Source organism: Sorex araneus, chromosome 6 (assembly GCF_027595985.1).
Source record: "Sorex araneus isolate mSorAra2 chromosome 6, mSorAra2.pri, whole genome shotgun sequence".
NCBI classification, from domain to species: Eukaryota; Metazoa; Chordata; class Mammalia; order Eulipotyphla; family Soricidae; genus Sorex; species Sorex araneus.
In genome coordinates, this window is record NC_073307.1 from 20,841,779 (window position 1) to 20,863,046 (window position 21,268).

The 21,268-nt window shown below is 51.5% G+C and overlaps 2 protein-coding genes across 2 annotated transcripts; one reads left to right on the forward strand and one right to left on the reverse strand.

The window, feature by feature from the left end:
• Positions 1 to 4,079: 4,079 nt before the first annotated feature.
• On the forward strand, positions 4,080 to 19,566 carry LOC101549379 (uncharacterized). The gene is made up of 13 exons (XM_055141985.1): positions 4,080 to 4,122; positions 4,284 to 4,369; positions 4,453 to 4,497; positions 4,608 to 4,724; positions 5,238 to 5,309; positions 5,746 to 5,828; positions 6,411 to 6,497; positions 8,590 to 8,723; positions 10,783 to 11,057; positions 15,610 to 15,768; positions 16,628 to 16,786; positions 16,857 to 17,001; positions 19,553 to 19,566. Exons 1-13 carry the CDS (start codon positions 4,080 to 4,082, stop codon positions 19,564 to 19,566), a joined length of 1,419 nt encoding a protein of 472 aa, XP_054997960.1.
• LOC101549109 (probable UDP-sugar transporter protein SLC35A4) lies at positions 19,126 to 21,078 on the reverse strand. Its single transcript, XM_004609999.2, has one exon. It carries the CDS (start codon positions 21,076 to 21,078, stop codon positions 20,104 to 20,106), a length of 975 nt encoding a protein of 324 aa, XP_004610056.2. The 3' UTR covers positions 19,126 to 20,103.
• Between the last annotated feature and the right edge of the window lie 190 nt (positions 21,079 to 21,268).

Consider the following 21,268-nt stretch of genomic DNA (forward strand, 5'->3'; position numbering starts at 1 on the left):
TCCTATCAAGCAGTTCCGATTTATTAAGCAAACAGCAAAGCTTTATACAGTATTTGGGGTTATTTGGGGGCAGTCACCTATTCACAGTGGTTAGAACAAACATGCGTTTTATCACAGTCCTATATAGGGTTACATTGTTTCATTATCATTCTATAGATAGGGTTACATTATTTCATTACAGTTTTATAGATAGGATTACAGTCTTCCTTTGTGACCATAATTGTTAGACTGTCACCTTCACATTTGCCAGACACATCCTGTCCGTCCTGTCCCATGGCAGCATTATAGGATTGTAAATGTACATTGCAACAGGCTTCCTAAGTGGTCTGGGAACATACCCTGGGCCCAACTCTAAGGATTAGTGTGGCACTTCACTTGGGAGAAAAGCAGACCAAAAGGGGCTTTTCTCCCAACAACTTCCATAGAGGGAGGCTGGGGGTGGGGACGCATGGGGTACTGGGAGATGGTGGTAGGGAAATGGGACATTGGTGGTGGGAGATGTACATTGGTGGAGGGATGGGTGCTGCATCATTGTATGACTGAAACCCAATTATGAACAGCTTTGTAATAGTCTATCTCATGGATATTCCATTAAATTTTTTTTAGAAATTAATGTGGAGTTCATGCCTAATTCAATCAGCTTATTCAATGGCTGAATAAATAGCAGTATTCCTACATTAAATAAAGAAGAAAAAAAAAGAACCATAGAGATGGCTTAATGGGCTCAGCTCACTGTTCCCTGAGCACTGCCAAGAGCAATCCCTGAGCAACACCAAATGTGGCACCAAAACCAAAACCAAAGTTGGGCACATTGGTATAAGTGGAAAAAAAAAAGTAAAGGAATCAAAAAATAGGTTAAGCAAGGAGGGAAATCCAATATCACACTAACACTTTGCAAGTTGCTCAGAATAAGGGGTCAGAGAGAGAGCTGGGAAGGAGCTTGCCTTACATGTAGATGACCTGGGTTTAATTCCCAACACCACATATGGTCCGGGAGTGATCCCTGAGTGCAGAGCTAAGAGTAAGCCCTGAGCCTTGCCAGGTGTGGCCCCCAAACAAAATAAAAACAAACAAAAAAGATGTCTTTCAGCTCAGATTTACTAGAAATCTGGGGCTGTAAAGCCACATACTTCCGAGACCCACTCTTGACCTTGCTGTGGGAGACCTTAAATATGATGAGGCTCCAGACGAATCACTTCTGTTCTGCGGGGGGCCTGCAGTGGCACTCCCGGTCAGTTGAGGGTCTCTAGCATGCCAAGTATGCACTCAGCCCCTTGAACTATCTCTCTGGCTCCCCTCGTGTTTTTTAAAATTTGGGGGAAGTATGTGGCGTTGCTCCAGGGATACTCCCAGAACAGTGCTCAAAAGGCAAATGTCCTATCTACTGTACTATTGTTCCAGCCTCTGGATGAATTACTCTTACTTTCTTCACTTTATTATACAATGACATTTAGCACTGGCATTGTTGGTAAGGTTAGAGCACCAATATCAGTAATAAATATGGGGAAATGAAATTAAAGCCTATTGTTGGAGCTGCAAGTACAGCATTTGCCTTGCATGCCTGCTGCCTCCTGGGGTTCAATTCCCAGCACCACACATTTGAGCCCAGTAGTGACCCCTGAGCACCATGAGGTGTGATAAAAAACAAACAACCCATCTTGTTGCTTACCCAACATGGATTCCTCCAGTGTAAAATATATTCATATTGTTACTATTGCCCTATTATATAAATGCTACATTGAATGTTGTTGATCATTTTTGCTGCAATGGATCCACAATTTTAAGAAAAGGGGGTAATATAATAAAGAATCCATCTGGGGGCTGGAACAATAGCACAGCTGGTTGGGTGTTTGTCTTGCACACAGCTGACCCAGGTTCGATTCCCAGCATCCCATATGGTTCCCTAAGCACCACCAGGGGTAATTCCTGAGTGCAGAGCCAGGAATGACCCCTGTTCATCGCTGGGTGTGACCCAAAAAGCTAAAAAAAAAAAAATCCATCTGGTCTTTATCTCATGGTACTGAGCTTCAAAACCTCTGGAATTTCCCAAGTGACAGAATTTCTCTGTTATGCTAAAGACGCCAGGCTCAAACACAGTGAAGTATCCCTGCCCTCAAGACCTTTCCAGACGTTGCCCTACTTTCATAATAAGAAGACAACCTAAACAGAGTGCTCTAAGGCTGAATCACTGAGCCAGAGAGTTTTCTTTGGAAGCAGCAAATTTGCAGTCAAATCAGGCCTAGTGTGAAGGTGGGGCCCAGCAGCCCTCTTGTGGCTGGCTCTGAAATAAGGCTGGTCTTGTCCAAGAGCCTGCATTTTAATTTGTGGGCGCTCCAGGGAAAAAAAAGTTAGGCCAAACCCTGGGTATTTTTTGACAAAATCATTTCATTCCCATGTGGAATGATGAAGGGGGCTGGAGATGGCTCAGATGAATCTTTGCAAAGGTGGAGCTGTGACTTCGATCCCCAAACTGCACTACACGTGATGGGTGAGAGGTCAGCAGCTCTGCTGACTGGGATCCCTGATGCCATGACAAAGTGTGCCAGCTTCAGTGCTTGGTCACCAGGAGCAATCTAACACTTGGACACAACCAAGAGTTTGAGTGCCACATTCAAGAGTATTTGACCTCTGGTCATCACATAACAAAAACAGTAACAAAAAGGGATCCGGGAGATAACTAACCTAAAGGACTGGAGCTTACTTTGCATGCAGGAACCCTGGTTCAATCCTCAGCACCACGTGCTCCCTCATGCCTCTGGTGTAGTCCACAGCCCCCCAAAAGGGAATGGAGAATAATACTGGTTTTTGGTGGGAGGGGCGGTCACACCTGGTGATGCTCAGGGGTTACTCCTTGCAGTGCTCAGAGGACCATATGGGATGTCAGGGATTGAACCTAAGGTGGCCATGTGCAAGGATAAATACCCTTCCCACTGTACTATCTCTCTGGCTCCTGAGAATAATGCGTTTTAAAAAAGAAAATAAAACGAGGGCCAGAGTGATAGTAGAGCAAGTAAGCACTTGCCTTGCACAGCATCTTATATGGTTCCTGAGCACTGCCAGGAGTGATTCCAGAGAGCAAGCCTAGGAGTAATCCCTGAGCACTGCTGGGTTTGGCCTCAAAACAACAAACAAAAATAATTAAAAACTTTAAAAAAAAAGAAAATGGAATGAAGTACTAAACATGGATGAATCTTGAAAACAGTATGTATTGTGGGCTCGAGAAATAGTACAGTGGGTAAGGCATTTGCCTTGCAGTGGCAGACCTGGATTTGATCACCAGCACCACATATCGTCCCCAGAGTGTCATTAGGAGTGGTCCCTGACTATAGAGCCAGGAGTAAGCCTCCTGCGCACTGCCAGGTGTGCCCCCCACCCCAAGAAAAATACAATCCATTGGAGGATGCAGAAGACAGTGCAGGGATTGGGGGCATGTGCCTATTACCCTGTACCATCAATCCAATCCCTAGTGCCACATGACCCTTAAGCATCCTGGGCTGTAATCCTATAGGGCTCTGGTCACCACTGAGGTACTGGGTACACAGTACTGCAGGCCAGAGCAGCATCGCATCCTCAGGCCCTAATATCGAAATGTTGGCCCTATTGGCTGAGTATTGACTGATTATCACTCAGAGTGGCTTCAGGCTCCCTTGAGAACTGCTCGGGAGTGCTGCCCACCAACCCAAAGGGAAAAACACAAAAGAATCCATAGTGAGGCTGTGGTGTGCTCAGTGGGAAAGCAAATGTCTTTCATGGGTGAAGCCCTGGATTTGCTTCTCAGGGACACACACACACACACTCACACACACGGGGAGTGGGAGGGATAGAACAGGTCTGGCCATAAGTTCCTAACTGCTGCTGCTGCGTGCATCATTCTATTGTCCCCGCCATTACCCACGCCATTCTCTAAGAGGAAGGGAAAGAACGGCACACACTGTCCTCAGTCAGCGCCTTTGCTGAGTGATTATGTACTTTGATCAGGCGCTGAATTATTAAGGGGAACCTGAGAGACGGGGAGCAGGGAGAGGGCACGGCTGGTGGCCTGGGGGCTCTGCTCAGCGCTCACTGACCACGCAGCAGCCATGCTGACCGTGGTGCTGGAAGTAGAGCAAGGCCGCGGGCCAGGTAGGAGCCCTCCCCGGCCCCACTCCCTCTCAGGCAGCGCAGGCTGAGGGGTCTCTTGGGTAAGGGTGATGGTTCAGCCATTTCAGGTTAGAAAACGGAGGTGAAGGCTGAGAGCAGCAGTCGGATCAATTAGAGTTGATATGAAGCCACCCCTTTCTCAGGCCCTGAGGAGACCTGTCACCCCAAAATCCTTCTGGAGGGGCCCCAGAGTATCTGCCTGCTTCAGTCTGGGACCCTGGAGACTCAGGTAGAGGGGAGGATGGGGAGCAGGCGGGGCATGTGGGAGCAGGAAAGTGGGCGTCAGAGCGCCAACCCCTCCCCCACCCCCAGGAACGCCTCACCTTTGACAGAGTCCTGGATGCTGCTGCAGCTCAGGTAAGGGGTGCTGGGTGATGTGTTTGTGCCGGGGGTGGGGGAGCCCGGGGTGGGGGCTCTTGGCTCCTAGGATGCCTGGGGGTGCAATGACATGAGTCTCCCGTCAGGAGGCAGAGCAGGAGCTGCTGGCTCGAGTCCAGCCCACACTGGGCTCTGTGGGTCGGGGCTACAGCGTGGCTCTACTGCTTCGGGGCCGGGAGAAAGAGGCACCTCGACTAGTACCTCAGGTGAGTTCCAGAGGTGTCCCCAAACCTAGGTCTCCTGAGGTTTGGGCTCTGCCTCCTCCAAGACACCTTCTAGAACCTTTCTTTTTTCCTTGAGGATCCTAGAATGCCCCCAGGACATTCTTCCAAGGGACAGTTTATGCAGTGAGTGAGAGGTCGGGGAAGGTGGGAGAGAGCCAATGGGGCACCTCAGGGAGAAGACGTGTGGAAGGACCAAACAGGGAGGGTGATGCCAACAGTGGTAACTCGAAAGCCTTGCTTCACCCCTACGTCAGAGGGTTGCCTTAGGACCTTGTCATCTTCTCTGCATTCCCGTCCCAGCCTGCGCCATCCCCCCCGTCTGCCCTCACCTGTGAGCAAATCGCAGAGTCCACTGAAAACAGCTGCTCACCCGTCTGCTCCCGTGAGTTCTCTGTCCCAGTCACCATGTCTGTGGCACCACGCAAAGGCAGGCACCAACAGGACAGGACGGATCCGTCCTTGCAGCCCCCAGCTGAAGCCCTCTCTCCCCCTCAGCTGCTGCAGACGCTGTTTGAGGAGGCCCGCGGGGGCTCTGCTCCCAGGCTGAGCACTCTGAGCCTGGTGCAGGTGAGGCGGGCCAGCTGGCCCGGTCGTGCTGAGGGAAGAGCCAAAGGATCGTGGGCAGTCAGGGGGCCCCGTCTCCCCCATCTTTTTGCTCTCCTGCGCGGTTTGCCTCACTGGATATTTCCTTTATTCTTGCCCCTAATGGGTAGTATTACTTTGGTGGGGAGGTGATGTTTGGATTTTGGGGCCACACCCAGCAGTGCTCAGGGGCTTCTCCTGACTCTGTGCTCAGTCAGGAGTCACTCCTGATGGTGCTCCAGGGACCCTACGCAGTGCCCCCAGGATCAGCTGCATTCCAGGAACCCCTACTCTCTCCCTGGGCCCCAGCTGGCTCTATTTGGGTGTCACGTTGTCACTCCAGGCCTTGGAGGGAGGCTCCTGTGGCTGCAGGCCGGGAGAGGCCTGAGTAACTGGACGTGTGTGCTTGTGTGTGCTGCAGCTCAGCGGCCAGGGGAAGGCCCGGGACCTGCTCTCCCCAGGGGCAGAGGAAGTGTCGGTGCTGCACGTGACTCCTCTGGGCCTGTGAGTGTCCTGGGCTCAGGGGGTGCTGAGGCTGATACCCGAGTGGAAGGCTCCCTTCCCTTCTCTCCCTTCCTGACGCCTGAGGGAGGGAAGCTCTGGACTTAGGGTCAATCTTACAAGGCCTGGGTTTACCCCCAGAACCCCCCTAGCCCTATTTCCCTTCTAACTCGCTCAATGTTACGCTGCATGTTTTGGGGGGACTGGAGGGGCACACTTAGCAGTGCACAGGGCTTATTCCTGGCTATGTGTTTGGGATGCCGGGGATTAAATCTGGGCCCACCACATTCAAGAAAAACGCTCTCCCAGCTGCAGTATCACTCTGACCCCAATACTGCATGTCCTGAACATCTCACTGAATTGAACTTGAGCTTCTCGACCTGGAAGACGGGCACTAGTCAAAGCAGCCCCTATGTTTCTCTCATTGGGCAGATAACAGGGGGGGAAATTAAGATGGCAAAGAAGAGAGGGCTGGACCAAGCTGAGAGCCTTGGGAATGCTTTTCCTGTGGCCCTGGGATCTTTCTGTGCTCCCCATGCAGAGGTCTGGGTAGTTAGAAACCCAGTGCCTCTTCCCCTCTTCCAGTGTGGTGGAAGATGCCCGGGAAGTGGAGGTGTCTGACGCAGGAGTGGCCTCCGAGCTGTACTTGCAGGCCTCAGGGGGTGAAGGCAGGTGAGGAGAGAGGACACCTGTGTGCTCCTAGCTCCCCTAGGCACGCGGCCTAAGCATCCTCTCCTCCCCAGGGGCTGCTCTCTGCTCTCCCTCACCATGTCCTGTCCTGGACCTGACCCTCCCACGGGGTGCGGAACTCAGGCCATGTGGTATGGGACTTTGCGGATCCTGCAGCTCCCAGGAGCTCCGTAAGTCTGACTGCTAAGGGGGGGTTCAGAAATCATGGATGCAGAGGCCCCTCCCTCTCATTGTACAGGCACACCAGAGCCAAGCTCGTAGATTTGTTCCCTGAAGAGGTGGTAAGAGGCAACCAGGAATTAGTGGAACTATTTAGTAAATCATATCTGTGTACAAACACACATATGTGTGAGCACATACATGTGTATATGTGTGTGTGCATAAAATTCAGTCATGGTTTTCTTTGGGGGGAGCGGGTCCACACCTGGTGGTGTTCAGGACTTACTTCTGACTCCCACTTGGGAATCACTCCTGGTGGGCTGGAATGACACGTGGGGTGCCGAGGATTGAATCTGGGTCTGCTGTGTGCAAGGCAAGCCTCACTGTATTATCTCTCTGAGCATCCCCAGGCATGGTTTCGAGCGGATTAGGGAGTGTGACATAGAGTATCTTCAAAATTTTTTTGTGGAGAGCATACTTGGGGGTCACTCAGAGTGTTTTGGAGTTTCCAAGCTTCTTGGATGTGTGGTCTGCAAATAATTTTTTTTCTTTTTTGGTCACACCCAGCGATGATCAGAGGTTACAGAGGTTACTACTCCTGGCTCTGCACTCAGGAATCACTCCTGGCGGTGCTTGGAGGACTATATGAGATGCTGGGAATAGAACCCAGGTTGGCTGCATACAAGGCAAATGCCCTTTCTGTTGTACTATCACTCTGGCCCAATCAGCAAATAAATCTTAAGGTACTCTCATGCCTCAGTCTTTTCTGAGCATGCAAACAACTCTGGACATATATACTTGGGGCTTTCTTGGCTTCTCAATACATGTGGTAACTTTTCAAAGCCCTCAGTCCATCAAAATCTCATTCTCCCACTTCTCCCAGTCTGTCTAGATATCTGCGGTTAGTCTCATTGTTCTTTGTTTCTCACCTCACACTGTTTTGGGTGACATCCTCTTTATTACTGCTCTGCTCTGAGTTCCAAGACAAGCAATGGGAAACCTTTTCCAGCTGTCCTCTGGAGAAATCCCAGATGGTCAAAACAGACAAACACAATTACTGAGAACAAGATCCACTCTGCTCCCTCCAGAAATGTGGTACCCCAGCCAGAAGTGTGGACTGTTTGTTGTTGTTTGGGCCAGAGCTTACTTCTGGCAGAGCTCGAGAGACCATATTCAGTGCTGGAAATCAAACATGCTGGATTAGCTATATGCAAGGCAAGAGCCATTTTTGTCAGATGTTCCTGGGACAAATCTTCAGAGCTGCTGATGTCAACATGCTTTGTCAACTTTTTTTTTTATATATATATATGGAATGTAAGCTGGGGAATTGAAGCCAGGTTGGCTGTGTGCAAGGCAAGTGACTTACTACTATACAAAGTTCTACAATGCTCCAGCCCTGTTCATGTAATTAAAAAACAATAGTAATAATTAATAAATTATGTGACTCAAATGGCAAGAAGATGTGTACGTAAGAGACCCTGGGTTTGAACCTCTGCATTGCATGTCCCACACCCCACAGCACGACTGGGTATGGCCCAATTGCCCCTGTGGAAATCACAAACTGTGCTTTAGTAGAAATGAAACTAGAGAGGGACAGAGAGCTAGTACAGTGGTCCTTGCATGCCTTGGCCTGGTTTAGATCCTGACACCATCTCTGGTCTCCTGAGCACCACCAGGAGTGATCCCTGGGCACAGAGCCAGGGTTAAGCCCTGAACACTGCTGGGTGTGGCCCAAACCCCTGGCCGCAAAACCTAAAAACTAAACTAAAATTCAGATCTACACTAGGTTGCTAGTTGTGTGCTAGAGTAGACAACCCAGGAGGAAGTAACAGAACTGGTCAGAACTTTCCATCATGTGTCTCCAGCCATCTCCCCCCACCCACCAGCGGGCACGGCCCTTTCCCTCTCTTGGCAGGGACTGCCCGCTGCTGCAGGTGCTGGCTGGCGAGGCGGCTGATGAGAAGGAGGAGGGCTCCCTGCCTTGGGTTGTCTCTTGTCTCCTGGAAGGAAACAACTACAGTGGCCTACTTCTTCGCGTGGACCCTCAAGGTGGCCTGGGGGAGGATATGGGGTTTCCTGGGACATTCTGGGATCTGGCCTTGGGCATGAGCAGTGCAGCTCTAGCCTCACCTGGAGAGGGCCAGAATTGAGAGGTGCCAGGGTGAAGAGGAAGGTCAGTAATAAAAGCACCCTCCACCCCCCTGAGAACCTGCATGGCTCACCAAGTATTTTCACATTGGTACACCCTGGTGTTGCGGCACATCTCACAGACAGATGAGAAAGAAAGGTGTAACTGCTAGATGAGAAAAGGGAGGATCTGGGAAGAGGAGGGACCTATTAAAAATTCACCCATTAAAAATCAGGCTTGGGGCTGGAGCCATAGTGCAGTGGGTAGGGAGTTTGCCTTGCATGCGGCTGACCTGGGTTCCATCCCTGGCATCCCATATGGTCCTTCAAGCACCGCCACAAGTAATTTTTTTTTTAAAGATTTATTTATTTATTTATTTGCTTTTTGGGTCACACCTGGCAATGCACAGGGGCTACTCCTGGCTCTGCACTCAGGAATCACCCCTGGCCGTGCTCAGGAGACCATATGGGATGCTGGGATTTGAACCCGGGTCGGCCGCGTGCAAGACAAACGCCCTACCCGCTGTGCTATCTCTCCAGCCCCCACAAGTAATTTCTAAGTGCACAACCAGGAGTAACCCCTGGGCATCACTGTGTGTGACCCAAAAAGAAAAAAAAAATCAGGCTTTAGGGACCAAAGCTATAGCACAGAGGGGAGGGTGTTGACTTGACACAGTCCCCCTGCGTCCCATCCTTGGCATCCCATATGGTTCCCTGAGCACCGCCACAAGTAATTTCTGAGTGCACAGCCAGGAATAACCCCTGAGCATTGCCGTGTGTGACCCCAGAAGCAAATAATAACAAAATTTTTAAAAATCAGGCTTTAGCGCTAGTACAGCGGATATCTGGGATATCTGGATTTGATCCCCACCACTCCATGGTTTCCTGAGGGGGGGCGGGAAACCTCAAAAAATAAAAAAACAGGGGCTGGAGCGATAGCACAGCGGGTAGGGCGTTTGCCTTGCACGCGGCCAACCCGGGTTCAAATCCCAGCATCCCATATGGTCCCCTGAGCACCGCCAGGGGTGATTCCTGAGTGCAGAGCCAGGAGTAACCCCTGTGCATCACCATGTGTGACCCAAAAAGCTAACAAAATAAAAATAAAAATAATAAAAAAAACAAGAAGAAACAAAGAAAATGAGGCCTCTGTAAAAAGACAAGTTGCCAGGGAACTTGTCAAGTGGAAGGAAGAGATTGAACAAGAACAGCCATAATTTGAGGATTGTGTGAGCTGGGGGAAAAGTGAATGGATTTCTTATACTGTGTGCACATTTAAATAAAAAAAATTTTTTTTGAACTGGTGATGCTTAGGGTTTACTCCTGGCTTTGCACTCAGGAATTATTCCTGATGGTACCCATATGGGATGGGTATCCATATGGGTACCAAAATTACCACAGTACTATCCCTCTGTCCCTCCCCTGTCCCACCCCCACTTTTTTTTCCCAGTCAGGCCACACCTGGTAATGCTCCTGACTCTGCACTCAGGGATCATTCCTGGCAGGACTAGGAGGGACCATATAGGGTGCTGGGGATTGAACCCAGGTTGGCCATTGTAAAATAAGCATCCTACCTGCTGTACTCTCTCTGCAGCCCAAATTGAAAAATATCTTAATGAAAAACTTTTAAAAAATTATATAGTCACTGTTTATCACTATTATCCCATTGCTCATCGATTTGCTTGAGCGGGCACCAGTAATATCTCTATTGTGAGACTTGTCACTGTTTTTAGCATATGGAATACACCACGGTAGCTTGTCAGGCTCTGCTGTGTGGGCGGAATACTCTCGGTAGCTTGCCGGTCTCTCTGAGAGGGGTGGAGCAATCGAACCTGGGTCCGCCATGTGCAAGGCAAATGCTGAAAAATTATATATTACTCCAAGAAAAATATTTATAAAAATCTATTCTATTAATCCAAAAATATATTATATTATCTGTTCTGGAGCCCAGGGGCAGGGGTGATCACTGAGTTTCTCTCACCAGGCAGCTCCCTGAGCTTGCTCCAGGCTGCTCTGTTGGGGGTGCAGCGGAGGCGGACACAGGTGAAACAGGTGGGCCCCACCCTGTGGGATGCAGCGCAAGAAGCCCGGGCTCGGCGGCTGGGCCTGAAGAGCCTGCGTTCAGGCCTCCTGGGGGACCCCGTGGCCCCTGGTGGGCTCAACCAGCTGGCCAGGGCCCTGCAGGAGCTGCGGGTAAGTAAGGTGAGGCCTGGAGGTGCCTGGGCCAGGAAGGCCCGGAGCCCGCCTCGAGCCCTCTCTCCCTAGGTCACAAAAGCCTGGAGCCAGCGGATAGAGAACTGGATACTCAAAGGCGTCGAAGCTGAGGCAGTGGGGCCCCAAGAACCACTGGTACGTCTCATCCCACCACTCAGGAACCCCGCTGCTGGCAAAGGAGGGACTCTTCTTTTCTTCCTTCATCCGCTGATTTCCACACATTTATTGTCTACTCACTGTGTACCGAGTACATCACTGCACAAACCCTGGAAATCCTGGGCCTGGAGGAAGTGGTCATCTGCTGGAAACAATGATCAGAAACGTGATCAGTTCTCTGGCCGGCTTATCGGACACTCGGTTCTGGGGCACCTAAGTGTTGGTGAGAGGAAGGAAGTTGGCTCCTGAAGGAGGTGGCCAGTAGATACGAGTGAGGAGGAAATTCAAGGTGGCATCACAGCAGGGTGTGAGGCCCTGGTCCCATTGGGAACATGCAAACAGCTCCGTTTGCCGGAGAAGAGTTTGCAGAAGAGAGTTAGGAGAGGAAAGCAAAGGGAAGTAGGGGCCAGGGCACACAGGACTTCCTAAGTTTGAGATGTTTAGACTTTGTCTTGAAGGGAAAATTATAGAAATGTTTTATTATTTCATTTCTAGCTGTGTTCTTTTTTTTTTTTTTTTTTTTTTTTGCTTTTTGGGTCACACCTGGCGATGCACAGGGGTTACTCCTGGCTCTGCACTCAGGAATTACCCCTGGCGGTGCTCAGGGGACCATATGGGATGCTGGGATTCGAACCTGGGTTGGCCACGTGCAAGGCAAACGCCCTACCCGCTGTGCTATCACTCCAGCCCCTCTAGCTGTGTTCTTGCCTGGCAAGCTTTCTGTGGTATATTCGATATGCCAAATACAGTAACAATGACGGATCTCATTCCCCTGACCCTGAAAGAGCCTCTAATACGGCACCATTTGGAAGGATGAGTAAGGATAGGCTGCTAAAATCTCAGGGCTGGGATGAATGGAGACGTTACTGAGCCTGCTCCAGCAAATTGATGAAAAATGGATGACAGTGATATAGTGATAGTGATTTCATTTCTAATTTGTTAGTTTGGGTTATGTTAATGCCAGTGTATACAGTATTGACGTGCCAAATTACCACACCTCACCCCTACCAAAAGCCCACAACCCTCCACAACTGTCCCTATGGTTACTTCTGTCCCATCAATTGTTTGGCCCCTACTGCCCCCACCCTGACCATTAGTAATCAGTAGCAAAATACAAGTCAAGGGTTTGTCATTCTTTGATAGTGTCTTTTTTTTATATTTTTTGGGCCATACTTGGCAGTGCTCAAGGCTTACTCCTGGTTCTGCAGTCAGGGTTCACTCCTGCAGTGATTGGGGAAACACATGTGGTGCTGAGGATCGAACCCGGTTCAGTGGCATGTAAGGGAAACGCCTGACCCACTGTACTCGTTCACCAGTCCCCTTTTCACTTGTTTTGTCTCACTATATTCTGTACACATTAGTATTTAAACAGGGGAGGAACTGCTCCCACTTCCCAGTGAGCAAACTGAGGTTCAGAGAAAGAATGACAGTTATAGGTCACTGGAGTCCTACTAGGTGGCAAGAGTGCAAACACGCCCAAGTCCTGAAATGCTTTCCCCACGTTAAAATGCATGGCCCCTTTTGTGCAGAAGAGAGACCTGTCTTTCATGGTTTGTCATGTGGAGGCTGGAATTCAAATTCAGTTTCTGGTTCTTCATTTTTTTTTTTTTCACTTTTTGAGTCACATTTGGCAGTGCTCAGGGGTTACTCCTGGCTCTGCACTCAGGAATCACTCCTGGCAGTGCTCGGAGGACCATATGGGATGCTGGGAATCAAACCTCGTCAGCTGCATGCAAGGCAAACGCCCTACCCGCTCCAGTCCCACATTATTTTTTTAAAACTTGTAATTCTTTAAACTTGGGCTTTTGGGCTGGAGAGATAGAGATAGAACAGTGAATAAGGAGCTTATCTGCATGAACTGATAAAACTTGGGTTTGATCAGCTCAAATGGTCTCCAGTACCTCATATGGTTTCCTAAACCCCACTAGGAGTGCATGGCCCCAGGTTCGATTCCCAGCACTGCATACCCTGAGCACAGAATGAGGAGTAAGACCTAGCATTACCAAGTGTGACCCCAAAACCCAAACCCCAAACCAGCCAACAACAAAAAACAACTCACAAAAACAAGGACAAAAATAAAATGATTTTTATTTTGTTGGTTTTTTTTTTTTTTTTTTTTTTTTTGCTTTTTGGGTCACACCCAGCAATGCACAGGGGTTACTCCTGGCTTTACACTCAGGAATTATCCTGGTGATGCTCGGGGGATCATATGGGATGTTGGGAATCGAACCTGGGTCAGCCATGTGCAAGGCAAATGCCCTACTTGCTGTACTAGCACTCCAGCCCCTCACAAATTGGTTTCTAGAGGCTGGGGGAAGGTAGTACAGGGGTTACAGTTCTTGCTTAGCATGTGACAGGCAATGCATGGCCTCTGAGCACTAGAGGGTGTGGCACTTCTAGAAACCCTAACCTTGGTTTTTAGGAACCTGGGCTTCAGGAATTAGGTCTGCTCACTTTCAGTAACTCAGCAGTGCTCGTTACTGCAAGTCACTGTGTACCTTATCTCTCTTTAAACACTCTACAGCTTTTCCCCCGCTGGGGTGGTGGGGAGTGGGTGGGAGATACCACATTCGTGGCACTCAAAGGACCACATGGTATGAGGCTCGAACCTGGGGCTCCCGCATGTGAAGCATTCCAGCCCTTTGAGCATCATCCCAACCTCTTTCTAACTTTAATCAAAGTCAAATGAGGGGATGGAGACCTAAAAGATAGTCACCTGCAAGCCCAAGAAGAAGAGGGACTAGGGCCTGAGTCCAGTGGGCAGGGCACTTGCCTTGCATGTGGCCCCCCTGGATTCACTCCCTGTCACCCCTTTTGGTTCCCAGAGCACTGCCAAGAATAATTTCTGAGTGTAGAGATCTAAACATCACCCGGTGTGGCCCCAATCACCCTCTCTCAATACGGGAAAGAAAAAAAAAAGAGAGGAAAATGAGAGACTGACAATGACTGGTCTGATTTCAAACCAAGTACGATCATAGTATCATTTCTTTTTAAAATGTGTCTCATGGGGGGCTGGAGCGATAGCACAGCGGGTAGGGCGTTTGCCTTGCACGCGGCTGACCCGGGTTCAATTCCTAGCATCCCATATGGTCCCCTGAGCACCGCCAGGAGTAATTCCTGAGTGCAAAGCCAGGAGGTAACCCCTGTGCATTGCCAGGTGTGACCCAAAAAAGCAAAAATAAATAAATAAATAAATAAAATAAAATAAAATAAAATAAAATAAAATAAAATGTGTCTCATGGGAGGGGGAGGACCCAGAGGTGTCAGAGCACACGCTTCCCGTGTGCATGGCCCCAGGTTCGATTCCCAGCACTGCATACCTACCTCACTCCCATCCCCACTGCCAGGAGGGGCCTGGAACCAAGCACTGCTGGGTATGACCCCTATTAAAAAAAAGAAAGAAAAAGAAAACCGTAGGGCTGGAAGATAGTACAGTGTGTAGGGTGCTTGCCTTGCATGTGGCTGATTCAGTTTAATCGCCAGCATCCCATATGGTCTCCGGAGCACTGCTAGACATAACTCCTGAGTGCAGAGCCAGCAGTGACCCCTTAGTATCACTGGGTGCAGCAAAAAAACACAACAAACAAAACAAAACAAAACAAAAACCCAAGTAAACCAAAAAAACCCCAACATAAAATTGCCTTGTGCGTCCCGGGATGCAACATTAAGAAACTGTGTCTGTGGTGCCAGAAATGCTGCCTTACATACGCCAGGCAGATGTTCTAGCGCTGAGGGATATTTCTGCTCTAGGCCCAGCTCTTAACCCAGGCTGGCCCAGGCGGGAGGGTGTGGACTACTGGCTCTCATCTTCTCAACAGGTGACAGATGTGGCAGCAAGGCACAGCCCAGGCCTCCAAGGGCAGCCCCAAGGTGGGTCAAGGGCTTGGGGGTAGAACTGGGGGACTTGTGCACCTTTGATGTGTCTAACTGCATTTTCTCCCCATGTAGGTAGAGCGTCTCTAGGACATGGGCTCCAACAAAAGCATCTTCCCAGCGACTCCAAGGAAGAGGTGACACCTTGTTACCCAGAACAGCTGGGTGCAGCTGGCAGAGTGAAAAATGGCACAATTGCAAATCTTATCTTCTCTGTCTCCTGCCTTCCCTGAACTAACACTAGGAATATCTATAGACCAAATAAAGGACCAGACGGGTTAATGACTCCGGGGAGGGGGTGGGGTGGCATGAGAAAGGGCTGCTGTCCTAAGGGATGGATTCGGGGAACAGTTCTGCTGGGTCTCCATGGAACCTATGGAGAGACCCAACACTTCTCCACCCCCACTGCTCCATGGCCTCCAAATTTCTGGGCCACAGGCTCTACCAAGTCTGTGAGGTCCTAGAGGGTTTGGGGAGCAGCCCTGGTCAGGCGGGGTTCTGTGAACCAAAGCTATGTGCCCTCCTGGGCTTCTGTAGTGGGCCTCCCATGCTCTCACACCACCAACAGGCCCCAGAGGTGCCTCTGCAGTTTTTCCTGGCCCAGGCCCGGAGGCAGAGGCTGCGAGAACAGCACCAAGCCTTGATTCAAGAGGAACTGAAGCATTTGGAACAGGAAGAGGAGGAGGTGGTGGATGATCAGGCTGGAAGTCTGATGGCTGGAGAGGAGGTGAGGGGCGTTCTTCTGAGGTTCCTCCTAATGAGCCAGGCTGTCCTGGGGGCTGCCAATCACCAACAGCTGGGCCACTCTTTTCTCACAGCCTTGTGGGGATACAGGAGGGAATTCTCAGTGACAAATGTGATGATGAGGGGCTTGTGGGAACCTGACCCAGGCTGGAAGCGGCCCTTCAGCAGAAGCTTATGGGACAAATGAATCAGTCTGAGGAATTCATTAAACCCTGGGCGCTGCGAGGGCGGCCTGTGCTAGATACACAGACACACTCGCTGGAGAGAATTTGTCAGGAAAAATGAAGGAGAAGTTGTTGAGCCTGGGCAGGGGCGGGAACTGTCACATGTGCTGAGAGAACAGTACCATACGAGCCAGGGCCAGAGGGGTTGTGAATTGCTGGCTGGAGCCTGGCGTTTTCTGGGTCAAAGGCAAAGTTAAGGAGCCCAGAATGCACCACGCCTTTGGACTTGGGCTTTAGCCCGAGGCTGAGGGAGAACCTTGGAAAGCCACGTCCCAGATCCATTTCTCCTCAGCCACGTGAACTGCAGCCAGTTAGGCGCTGCTCTGACCTGCTGATTCCACATTTGTAAAATGGCAGCTGCTCTAAATTGCTGCCATGGGATAAAGCTGAAAAATACACATGAAATTTTGGGTTGGAGCTTAAAGGGCTGGAGCTAACGTTGTGCATATGGAACAAACCACATTTGAGCCCCGTCCCCCAGCACCACCGGGACCGGTTTCTGAGCACTGCTGGGTGTCGTCCCCTTGAAAAAAATACACATGAAATTTCTAGAGCCTGGCACTGACGTAGACGTAGCCTGGCATAGACGTCCACAGAGCGTCTGGTTTTCCCCAGAAGGTCTCCAAGGCACGGCAGGGATGGCACCGGGAGCAGATGGCGCTGAGACTGCAGCTGGAGGCGGTTCAGGCGGAGCGCGACACAGCCGAGCAGGACCTGGCTGCCCTCTATGAGCTGCACGTGCGCGCTGCCCGCGCTCGGACCCGCCACGTGCTGCAGGTGAGCGCTCGGGGTCAGGCCCTGTGCTGGCTCGGGGTGGGCTGCTGACAGCATCTCTCCGTGGGCACAGGTGTTCCAAGCCTGGCGAGGGCTGTGGGCAGAGCAGGCTGCGGACCGGGAGCACCGTCACCGCAGCCTGCTGGCTGGCGTCCTGCAAGACTCCATCAACCTGGCCACGCAGAACCAGGAGCTCCAAGCCCAGAACCTGCAGCTTCGTGGGGTGCAGACGAGCCTGCGGGGAGCCATGTCTGGCTCTCAGCCTGGGGAGAGCTCTGAGAATCAGGAATCCTTTGGAGACAGTTTCCTTTTTCCTCATTCTTCAGAGTTCCAGGAGAGGCAATTGGGACGCGGTGACCAAGTTAAGCTTAATGACAGTTAATGAGTAACACCTCCAGGCTGGGGCAAGTGCTTAATAGGTTGGAGCACAGCGGCCCCTGGTTTGATCTTTGGCATCATATGGTCCCTAGCACTGTTGGGAATGAACCCCAAGCACAAAGTCTGGGGCTACGCCTTGAACCCTACTTAGTGTGGTCCCCCCCCCAAACAAAAATAACACCTTTCAACCAGATCACTTCAATGTTGAGTCTCTGCTAAGCACCTAATAGACATGATTTCATTTAGCCTTTCCCAGCACCCTGCAAGCTACAACTACACACTGCACGATATTTTGGTTGATCACAGTCTGCATCGACAACGATGGTCCCCCAAATCCTACTGCCTAGCAACACAGCCCTGTTTCCCATCACTGGCAGCAGCCTCATACATCTCTGCAGTGACAAGACTGCTTCACGCCACAGCTCCCCTTGTATTCCTACTGGAGAGAGGGACTGTAGCAGTGGGCAGTGTGATGCTCATCAGAGACAAGGCAGCTAAAGTCAGGAAAAATGGCGGAACTCCCAAGGGTCTATTTGCTAGCACTCGGGCCAGTCTGCAGAGCCCTTATTCCTTGTCTAGTGGTTTGCAAGATACAGCGGGCATCAGGATCACTAGGGAGCTTATGAGGAAATAGAAACTGAACACCCTTGGTGCAGCCCTGTTGGGAAGGCCTTTCCCCCCAAAAATAAAAAAAGCCTCGGCTTTTTTTTGGGGGGAGGGAGGTGTCACACCCGGTGATGCACAGGGATTACTCCTGCCTTTGCACTCAGGAATTACTCCTGCCGGTGCTCAGGGGACCATATGGGATGCTGGGAATTGAACTTGGGTCGGCTGCGCACAAGGCAAATGCCCTACCCGCTGTGCTATCATTCCAGCCCCCAAGAAGCCTTGGCTTTCATCCCAAGCACCAACATGCCTCCTCGTCCAAGGTTCTCAGTTCCACTCCCTAGATTCTACTTCAAGTCATCTGCGTCTTGCACACGGAAGGCATGAGCCCAGGACTCCTAAGCAATCTCTCAGGACTCTGGGACTTTTTCTGTGTGTGGAGGGGGGTCACACTCTGCAATACTCAGGGGTTACTCCTAGCTCTATACTCAGAAATCATTTCTGGCGATGCTCGGAGGATCCAAACCAGGTAGGTCATATGCAATCACTCCGGGCCCTCTTTTTGAAGACAGGCTTAGCAGATATCCTACTAGAAATCTGGGCCTGAAGATGCCGGCAGGATGTCAGTGAGGGAAACAGAGGAAATGGGCCCAGTGAAAAGAACCAGAGTGTCTAAGCCAAGTCTACAGATTGGCTAGCTGGGCCCAGAGAAACCTAAGTTTCTCTCCAAATTCCCCAGGGTCCAAGTTTTGTGCTTCTGGAAGTTTCAAAAGTTATGTGGCAGACAATGGTCTGGGTTCCTTGAAGCCTTTGAAAGAATGTTGGGGCTGGAGTAATAGTACAGTAGATTAGGTGTTTGTCTTGCATGTGGTCAATCCAGGTTCGATCACCAGCATCCCATATTGACCCCTGAGTACCGCCTGGAGTAACTCCTGAGTGCAGAGCCAGGAATAATCCTGAGCACTGCTGGGTATGGTCCCAAAAGAAAGAAATAATGTTGCTGGTAATACCAGTAGAAGTCTTTACAACTGGTTTGTGACCCAAGGATTAAGCACAGTGGGTAGGGCGTTTGCCTTGCACGCGGCCGATCTGGTTTGATTCCTCCGCCCCTCTTGGAGAGCCCGGCAAGCTACCGAGAATATCTTGCCCACACGGCAGAGCCTGGCAAGCTACCCGTGGCGTATTCAATATGCCAAGAACAGTAACAATGTCTTACAATGGAGATGTTATTGGTTCCTGCTCAAGCAAATCGATGAGCAACGGGATGACAGTGAGAGAGTGAAGGATTAAAATACTCAGTTGAGAGGAGTAAAATTATGCTGAAAGTTATGCAACAGAGAGACAGGACTACCACGGGTGATATAGGAACACTTTATTAAGACCTTATTGCTCTCCCATTAGAGACACTGATTGAAATACACACAATTCTCTGCTCCTGCTCCCAGGTCACTTGTATGGAGTTTCGTAGGGCTGCTGGGAGCTGGGACGCTGTTGGGCAGGGCCAGGTCCCAGAATGGGAAGGATGGAGCCTCCTAGGAGCCGTAGAGGGGCAGTGGGACCTGGGGTAAGCAGAGAGGTCAGGGGTATAGGCTTAAGTCAGAGCCCAGGGGCAACAATCCCTGAGATGAATCAAGCCCCAGCCCTCCCAGGGGTTCTAGAAGGCTGGGAGTGGAGCAGCACTGTGAAGGCGATAGGGGCAGTCTCCAGGCGCTCACGGAAGTAGGGCAGCTTGGCAGAGGGGCCTGGGAGATAGGCGTATAATCTGGCAATTGGGCTTCCCTGCAGGACAGTGGGAGTGAGGATCCCTTAAGGGGTAGCATGCACCACAGCTGGGCTGGAGCAGCCAGCACCCAGGTGCTGGGGCCGCTAGGATGACCACAGAACCAGAGGCGGCCAGGAGAACCAGCTGTGTCCACTCCCAACTCCATCTTTGCAGGAGGAGCTGGGAGCCTCCTCTGCTGGGGCCAGGGCCACTCCTCAGGTATTCATGCTCCTGCAGTTCCTGGGTCTGAAGACTGTGTGTGTGTGTGTGTGTGTGTGTGTGTGTGCATGTTTGTGTATGTGGTAGGGGTCATTTCCATGTGTGTGTGTGTGTGTGCATGTTTAGGGGTTATTTCTGTGTGTGTGTGTGTATGTGTGTGTGTGGTAGGGGTCATTTCCTTAGCCAAACCAACTCAAGTCTCCCAGGGGCGCCCCTTCCTCCACCTGCCTCTCGAGACTAACTTGACTGCTCTCACACCCCCAGCTTTTCTCACAAGGCACTTGTTACAGGGCTGCTGAGAGGAGAGGGGCCCCCCAATGGACAGGGTCAGGAGTCAGGAGTCAGGGGTCAGGAGCTAGTGGCTGCCATAGTACAGGCGCACGGCCAGGCCAATGAGCAGCGTGGCCAGGAAGAAGGCCGCCGTGAGCTGCAGCCGCAGCAGGGCTGCTGAGAGCACAGCGTTGACCACCAGCGAGCAGGACACAACGAAGAGGCGTGTGATGCTACTGCCGTGCTTCATGACGGCTGACATGACCAGTCCGTTGACGGCCTGGCTCAGCACCACGAGTGCTGCCCAGCCCGAGAAACCCTCCAGGAGGCCGGGGCCCGGGCCACTGCTTGCATGCAGGCCGAGGTTTAGAAGCACGCCGAAAGTGTAGAGGAAGAGATTCTGAAGGGCCAAGGGCAGCCGCTGGCGCTTCATGAGCATTTCTGTGTACACGGAGGACAGGCCGGAGACGAGGCAGTACAGGACGAGAAGCAGCAGTCCCAGTGGAGTGATGTGCAGGAGCATGGGGCTTGCGGCTGCTGCTGCAGGGGACCCAGCTGGGGTGCTGCCAGGGTCCTGGAGGCCCCCTGCCGCATAGCAGGCCCCCGCTGCCATGAGCAGCAGCAGGGCCAAGCCCTGGCGTGCAGAGAGGCGGCGCCGGAGGCAGAGACAGTAGAACAAGGCTGTGCTTCCAATCTTGAGATTGCTCAGCACCTGGTAGGTGCTGGGGTCCATGTACCGCTGCAGGTAGATCACCAGGTTGTTGTTTGCGCCGTAGAGCAGGGCTGATAGAGCAAAGGGGGCAGCCTGGCGCCAGGGTGGAGCCCCCCGGGGCCATGCCTGCCAGCCCACCAGGAGGGAGAAGGCGCATAGGAGCAGCTTGGTCAGCTCCGTCAGCAGCACAGCTGAGGAGGGCCGGAAGGGCACGCGGCCTTCCACATGGCACAGGGCCAGCAGTGGGGCATGGGCACCATACATGGTAGTGGACAGGAGTAGCATCAGCGTCCAGCGGGCCTGCCTGGGACGGCCCAGGCCTCGCAGACCCCCGTCCTCTACACTCATGCCCACACCAGACTCTGGGTGGCCTGTGTAGCTAGCAGGGGGGCAGTGGGAATCATAACACGTTTGGGGAAAATCAAGTTATGGATCCAGCTCCCAGGAGGGAGGAGCCGTGGTACATCGCCGGAGAGAATACTGAGGGTCAGCATGAGCTGCAGACGCCGCAGTCGAGACCGGAAAGGGACTGGTGGCC

What these genes read in the sequence shown, in the direction of transcription:
- LOC101549379 (XM_055141985.1), top strand. Translation starts at nt 4,080, where the DNA reads ATGCTGACCGTGGTGCTGGAAGTAGAGCAAGGCCGCGGGCCAG. An exon ending in GCACTCTGAGCCTGGTGCAG is followed by an intron (nt 5,310 to 5,745) that starts GTGAGGCGGGCC and finishes TGTGTGCTGCAG; the next exon opens with CTCAGCGGCCAGGGGAAGGC. An exon ending in GCCTCAGGGGGTGAAGGCAG is followed by an intron (nt 6,498 to 8,589) that starts GTGAGGAGAGAG and finishes CTCTCTTGGCAG; the next exon opens with GGACTGCCCGCTGCTGCAGG.
- LOC101549109 (XM_004609999.2), bottom strand. Translation starts at nt 21,078, where the DNA reads ATGAGTGTAGAGGACGGGGGTCTGCGAGGCCTGGGCCGTCCCAGGCAG.